General features: G+C 35.8%; 2 protein-coding genes and 1 long non-coding RNA gene across 8 annotated transcripts in view; 1 reads left to right on the top strand and 2 right to left on the bottom strand.

The window, feature by feature from the left end:
- Positions 1-7,452, bottom strand: part of CENPP (centromere protein P) — a 391,733-nt gene that overhangs the window by 88,492 nt on the left and 295,789 nt on the right. The gene's annotated exons all lie outside the window — the stretch shown is intronic.
- Positions 1-7,452, bottom strand: part of LOC111822006 (uncharacterized) — a 59,227-nt gene that overhangs the window by 34,856 nt on the left and 16,919 nt on the right. For 2 of the 4 annotated variants that reach the window (XR_002825303.1, XR_002825301.1), the window contains 3 exons: positions 7,046-7,174; positions 5,928-6,071; positions 5,535-5,590 (listed from right to left, as the gene is read on the bottom strand). This is a non-coding gene — a long non-coding RNA (uncharacterized LOC111822006). Of the gene's footprint in view, positions 1-5,534; positions 5,591-5,907; positions 6,072-7,045; positions 7,175-7,452 lie in introns of those variants that run through there. The other 2 variants (XR_002825304.1, XR_002825302.1) reach the window with 2 other exon arrangements.
- The window catches only part of ECM2 (extracellular matrix protein 2), a 45,215-nt gene continuing 37,838 nt past the window's right edge, over positions 76-7,452 (top strand). The window contains exons 1-2 of one of the 2 annotated variants that reach the window (XM_004384218.2): positions 76-670; positions 7,075-7,387. In XM_004384218.2, the coding sequence (XP_004384275.1) occupies positions 7,099-7,387 (289 nt within the window). In that variant the 5' untranslated portion in view covers positions 76-670; positions 7,075-7,098. Of the gene's footprint in view, positions 671-7,045; positions 7,388-7,452 lie in introns of those variants that run through there. The other variant, XM_004384219.2, reaches the window with a different exon arrangement.

Here is a 7,452-nt window from a genome sequence, read left to right as displayed (position 1 = left end):
TGATTTGCATCTCTCTGATGGCTAATGACGCTGAGCATCTTTTCATGTATTTGGTGGCCATTTGAATGTCCTCTTTGGTGAAATGTCTATTCTAGTCCTTTGCCTATTTCATGATCGGATTATTTGTCTTTTTGTTGTTAAGTTGTCGAAGTTTTATATACATTTGTTTTTAGGTTCTTGTCGGATAGATATATGGCTTCTAAAGATATCCTCCCAGTTGGTAGCTTGTCTTTTCACTTTTTTGGTAAAGTCTTTTGGTGAATAGAAGTTTTTATTTTTATTTTAAGAGTTTTCAATGCAAATGATCTATGAAAATGAAACATTTCTTAATCAAGCTGCATTTTGTGCTTCCAACTTTGCCTTTTGAGCCTGTAGACTATTTTGCTGCTGCTGTTGCTCGCTGCTTTGCACTTTTCCTGGGATTTTTAAAAACATTTCCCTTGGTAACCATTTTCCCTGGTTACTTTCTTGGCTGACTTTCCATACAAAGAACTGAAAGGCATTTATCCCCAAGGGAAACAGTTATTTTAGATTTTACTAAGAAGTCAGTTAATATTTTTCAACATCCCCTTCCGTTGCTCTCTTTGTTTTAAAGAAAGCTCTGATTTTGTTTCATTTTCAGCTGGACTTAAATGGCACCAAGCACAGTCTACTTAGTTTAGATTTCCAGGTAAAATTTTTTTTTAATTTTAAGTTTCTACTAAAGCATGTGGAATGGTTTTAATATCTGGGTGTTTTATGTTGCAAATATGTTTAAAAATTTAGGAAATTAGCTCTTTACTAATAGAGTTTTAAAGTTTAAAGTAAGCATTATTGCATTTACTTGTTTGTTTCAGGATGAATACTACCCAATATTTCGAACTTTACAAAATTAGATATAAAGTTCTTTTTATGTCTAGATAGAATTCAGTACTTAATAGAAGTACAAATTGGTTTGAAAATTTTATTCCTTCTTTATTTTTAAGTCTTAAAACAACACCAAGGATCAGCTGAAAATGTTTTTCTTTTTAAACTTGTTGAGTGAAGTAAAAAGTCACACTATGGCTTTGTGTGAAAGTTTAAATTTCTAAATTTAGTATTTTTAAAGCTTACTAAAAAGATGATGAAAAACTTCAAATGGAGAAAAATAATAAGTTAATCAAGGTTTATAGATAGTATTTAATGTTGAGGTGAACAAAATTAGTATTAGAAAGAAAAAATTTACTTGATCAAAATGAAGCCTACTATAATTGAGTGCTATTAAATTTTATCACTAGAAACGTACTCAATAGCTTTACAAAGTTCCTTATTAGACTAAATATTAAATACAATATAAAATTCTATAAATCACTGAAAATAATGAAGTCTCAGCAACAAGTGTAATATTAGCATTGAGAGGTCATTTTAAACATTATTTAAACATCTCAATGAGACTATTTAAGTACTGATTCTGTAAAAATTAAGGATAAGTAAAAGTAGGCCCATTTTGGGAAAATTAAAAAAGAAAGATTAAGGGAGATGGTTCCCAGGATGTGGATAAAGAGAGAAGGGGTTGTCTACCCTCAGCCTGGCAACACCTGGCATACTCTCTCCTATCCACTCCCTCAGGCACGGCCCTGGCAAGCGAATGGTGAGATGAGGCCTGGGGACAACAGGATGCCTGAGCTCCTCCTGGGAGTTTACGCCCAGAGCCCTTGTGGTCTAGGGCCTGGCTCCTCACAACTCTCACCCATGTCAGGGCTAAGAGTCTGCACTTATAATTCTCAAAGCAAGAAAATTTCAATATACATATTTTATGCTACACAGAACATTTATGCTCTTCATCAGAGCCCACTTCCCTGGTCACTCAGCATCCTAGTTCTACCCTGACTCACAGTTTAATTTTTCGTATTGCTTCCCCCTCCTGTTATTGCCATTCCTTTCCAACATACTAATTTGTTCTCTGAATTGACTTTTACAATTTCAGCTGCCAGTCAGCTACGGGACTGGCTCCTTTCTTAGACTTTGCATGTTAGTTTTTCTAAAACCAGACTACAAAAAAATGTTCTAATATAGTTTCATTTCAATGATATACAGCAAGAGTTTTGAAATGACTACTGTAATTAATGTACATAGATACTGAACATAAGTTTGTATGTTGAAGTTAGCTGACATGAGGATACCTTAGAGACTGCTATTTGTTGAGATAAGGTAAAGTGGTAGAAAGCTGGAATATTATCAAAGGAAATCTAATAGAAGAAGATGATTATGGTGAGTGAAGTTATAAAAAGAATTATTGAAATTCAAGAGGGCAAATGGAGCAGGAAACATAGCCTCTCCTCTCTCATCAAATCCCTAGAAATAACAGAAAATATGTTACAAACTAACATATACTTGAATAAATAGCTGCACTAGGAAATAAGAAGGGGAACTCCTGGCAGGACAGAAACTGTGAGAAGTCTCTGAAAGACGGAGAGAAGATGGGAATGAACTTAAAGAGGGAAAATACAGCCTTGAATAGGCACGGAGAGAACTGAGTGTAAGAGAGCTTGTGTGGAAAAGAAAGAAGCCTTCAGATTAAAAGATTCCAAGAAGGATAAATTAAAAAACAAAAACAAACAAAAAACCCCCATAGATAAGTAAATTATAGTAAAACTTCTGAATATGAAAGATAAATTGAAAATCTGAAAAACTTTCAAAGAGAGAGAAAAAGATTTCCTACAAAGGAATGAGAATTAGTTCAAATAAAACTTTTCATGAGAAACACTAGATGTAACAATATAATGAAACAATGTCAATAAAGTATTCAAGGAAAATTATTTTGAAACTATAGTTCTATTTCCACCTAAACAGAATAACATTTTCAGACATACGTACAAGATGTTAAAAATTTTACAACCCTAAATACATTCTGAGAGAAAGATGATACATTTCAGCAAGAAGTAAAATGAATTTGAGGGAACTTCCGCTTCTGATGATGGCAGTGTAGGAATTCAGACCAATCCACCTGCGAAGAATAATTTAAAAAGTTGGTCTATATTTGGGATAAGAAGGAAACCCAGGGAGGTTTGGAACAACTTTTCTTCTGGAAACATCTATGGATTGCAGAAGAGGCAGCTGAGAAGCTTAGTAGAGCTTTAAAACAGCCTTACAAGGCTAGAGAGAAACCAAAAAATGAGAATTAGGGCCAAGCAAGGAGTGGGAAGGAGGAGGGGAAGAGTAGTGCTGGTGAAATCATCAGGCTTTGTGGTGGAATCCACGGTGTAAGTATTAACTGAATATAGTAAAGTCCTGCTTCAAAACACTCAGTCTATGGTTTCTTGTGCCCTTAACCTCATGCCCAAAGCAGATGTAAATTCTTTTTGGATTAAAAAAAACATCAATCTAGGTCTCAAAGTATTTTCATTATTTTTCAAATACAATGTATGACACTCAATCAAAAGTAACCAGGCATATAAAGAGCCAGAACAACATGGCCAAAAACCTAAAGCAATAACAGACAATAGAAGTAAACCCACAGAGGATCCAGAATATGGAGTCTTTAGATACAGACTTTAAAATAAATGTGGTTAATGTGTTCAAGAAAATAAAGTATGAGATCGAGAATTTCAGCAGAGAATCCGAAACTATAAAACAGAGCCACTAAAACCTCTAAAACTAAAAAATGCAATAATAGAAATAAGGAAGTCAATAGATGGGTTTACTGTATTTTAATGCAAATAATGTACACCTTCTGTGTTTGTTTGCTACCTGCGCCCTCCCCCCGACGACGTATTTTCATAAGCACTCCTATGCTAACTTTTTTTTACACATTGCTGTAAAAAATTAACATAGCACACTTAGGAAAATACCTCGCAGTGGGAAGGAGTGATTGGCAAGCAAACATAGAAGGCGTGTGTTACTTGCGTAAAAGTAGGGTAATAGCAGATAAAGCACAGCTGATGAGAGAATGAACTGGAAGAAAGGTGAACAAGAATAACCAGGATGAATCATGGAATGACAGAAGGAGGGAGAATACAAAAATAGAGGGAAAGAGACATCAAAGGCATAATGAGAAGTCTATTTATTATACCTGTAATCGTAGTTCTAAAAAGAAAGAGAGAGAGAAGGGGAAAGCACAGTTTAAAAAGATAATGGCTGAGAAGTTTCCAAATTTGATGAACAGCATCAGGCCATAGATTCAAGGATTCTGAACCCCAAACAGGATAAAAACAAGAATACCACAACTAGGTATATCAGAGTAAAACAGCTAAAAACCAAAGACAAAAAAATGCCTTAACAGTCAGAAGAAAAAAAAAAGGTACATTTAAAGGAGAAATAACTAGATTGAAAGAGGACTTCTTAATAGAAACAATGGAAACAAAGACATTGAAATTATATCTTCAAAATGCTGAAAACACCTGTCAATGTAGAATTCTATATCCAGCAAATATATCCTTTCAGAAAAGAGGTGAAATACAAACATTTTCAGACAAATAAAATCACAGAACCAGCAACTACTGCATTTTTACACAAATAATGTGCACCTTCTATGTTTGTTTGCCAACCATGCCCTCCCGCCACGAGACATTTTCTAAATGATAATATGCCAATTTTTTTTTTTTTACATTTTACCGTTAGCTTAGCTTGCTTACAAAAATACCTCGCCGGGGGAGGATGCGGTTGGCAAATAAACATAGAAGGTGCATGCTATTTGTGTAAAAATATGGTAGTAGACCTACACTAAGGGAATTACTAGAAGGTGTTCTTTAACCTGAGAGAAAATGATTTAGATAGAAGATTGGAGATGCAGTAAGGAATGAGGAGAAAGAAAAAGGGTAAATGTTTGGGTAAATCTATATCAGTGGTTCCCAGTTGAGGAGGGGTGACTTTTCCCCCCAGGGATATTTGGCACTGTCTGGCATTTTTGGTTGTCACAACTAGGGGGAAGGTGCTAGTGGCATCTAGTGGGTAGAGGCCAGAAGTGCTGTTAAATATCCTATAATACACAAGAAAGCCCCCACAACAAAGAATTATCCAGCCCCAAATTGTAATAGTGCTGAGGTTGAGAAAAAGCCTGATTTAAAAAGCTTTTGAATATAAAATGATAATAATAATCTTTTGAAGGTTTAAGATATATTTTATATGAATATATACAGAATTAAAATACATAGGAAAAAAAAACAAAAACAACCATATATGCTGGGATGGTATAACGGAAGTTAAAGTTAGTCCTGATCCTTGCATTGTCCAGGAAGAGGCAAAGGTACTAATTTATATTAGACATATTAGACATTGACAAGTCAAGGATACATGTCATAATCCCTATAAAGAACAGAATAGCAAAGAGTGTATAATAACAGTATAATCCAAAAATAAGCAGGACATCTTGACAAAATATCGAAAATAGGTCAGTTAGTGACATTTGTACCTAGGCAAAGGACCCTGGGTGGCAACCCTGTGTTTGTTACAACCATTATAGGCCTCCACTGAGACAAGGTCACCATATTTGCTTTATCCTCAGTCTATTTCAGACTTCACAGTTTGGTTTGGCACATGGATTTCCACTCAGACTCCTCAGAATTTCCCACAGCTTACCTCTAGGTTTTGAAGTAGATCTCTAAGAGAGTGGTGTATGGATATCAGCAGATTACTGTATTTGGACAAATAGAAAGGTTAGGTCAGATGCTTAGAAGGCCTCTCAGCTATTTCTTAAGGTCTCAACAAGATGGTTTAATTGATAGAGTCTATGGCTACTTGTTACCCCTTGATCCTTCCTTCAATGCCCATTCTTTGTAATTTAGGGTTTTAATCTCTATATGTAACATCACTCTGAACCTTTTACCATTCCTGTCCATCACCAGTTAGTGTCAATATTTGTGGAACATAGTTTTATTCTGGTCTATGGAGGAAGGCCTGTAAAAACTGGGATAAACGTTATTGCTGAGCAAAACTGATGTTTTAACGAACCTTATAGGACTACCAAATACCTTAAATTCTCATTAAAAGATGACAGCAGCAAAGCTTTTGCAATCCTGGGTCCTTAAAATGCATGGGGTTTCAGAGTCTCCTTCACACTCCCTAACTGTGTAGAGAAGGCCTTCTGTCCCAGAGAATATTGACGGTGAGGGAGCCTAAGTAGGGAGCAGTGAAAGAAAAGATGACCAGGTGGGGTGAGAGTGAGGACATTGACCAAGGTAGGCCTTAAGCTGCTAAAGCTCTAAGAGGCAATGAAACTGCCGAAACCTCCCTTTGCAGCACTAAGTGTAGGTCAAGAGAGGTTTGGTGTGTAAATCCTTTGACTCCAACCCCTGACACCCTAATTTTATATTGGACCAGGCTGTCTGACCACAATGCTACTATTGCACTTGGTCTTTATCACCAAGAGTAACTAAATTTTCATTTCTAAAATACTTTTTTCAGCGTGTCATGTGCAGGGCTCTGTGCTGCCCTTGAGATCAGCTGATTAAGTTATTCTTCATGTCTCTTTATAATTGATGCTAGTTTACTGTTATTTTAATATGGTACAATCATGCCCCCTCCCGAAAAAAAAGCAAAACATTATAAAGTTAGAGAATAAACAAACAAAATAGAAGAGCTAGAAAGATGGGCTGTAGATGATGCTAGTCACAGAACAAATTTTAGACAGGTGGAGAGTAATCTCCTGGTTAATCTCTGAAAACCTACCATGCAGTGGTCCAGAGACAGGTCAGCATATTACGGCCCACGGGCCAATTCCAACCCACTGCCTGTTTTTGTAAATAGAGTTTTATTGGAACATAGCCACACTCATTTGTTCACATATTGTCTGTGGCTGCTTCTGCATTACAAGAGTAGAACTGAATAGTTGTGACAGAGAACATACAGCCCACAAAGCCTAAAATATATACTATCAGGTACTTGATAAAAAAAAGTTTGCTGGCTCCTGATCTAGAAGTAAAGATATCAAAAGTTTTTTGATTCTGATTGAAACATCCCAAATTCTGTTTTTTCTACTACAGCAGATAGCCCATCTATCATATATGCGTGATTTTTCAAAGACTTGCTTACCAAGTCATACCAGCAACTATAAGTCAATTTCAGAGGCAAAAACTTAGTTACCACTAACCTCGAAATTGTGTTTCATTCTCATTCTAGAAATTGGCTGGTGACAAATCAAACATGAAGTTTGCAGTTTTGTTTTCTTTTTTTCTGCTTGTTACTTTTCACATTGATTTTGGACAAAATAAAGAAACTCCTAGGAAGCAAAGAAGAAAGATGTATTACCGAAGATTAAGGAAAAGCTCTTCAGCCAACCACAGGTCAAACAGACAGCTTAGGGTACAGCAAACAAATATTGTTACACCAGCAGCAAGACTTCCCATTGCTAACTTGGGTTATAGTACGGAGGAAAAATTTGAATCCTTCTCAAGTTTTATTGAAGAAGAATCAAGCTATAATGTGTTACCAGGTAAGAAAAAAGTATGAGTGTGTGTGAGAGAGAAGAGAGAACCTCCATGTGGATAATTCGCAAAA

Source organism: Trichechus manatus, unplaced genomic scaffold (genome assembly GCF_000243295.1).
Source record: "Trichechus manatus latirostris isolate Lorelei unplaced genomic scaffold, TriManLat1.0 scaffold00120, whole genome shotgun sequence".
In the NCBI taxonomy this organism is placed as follows: domain Eukaryota; kingdom Metazoa; phylum Chordata; class Mammalia; order Sirenia; family Trichechidae; genus Trichechus; species Trichechus manatus.
Note: the sequence above shows the minus strand (reverse complement) of the source record. Positions and strands in the feature narration are given on the sequence as shown.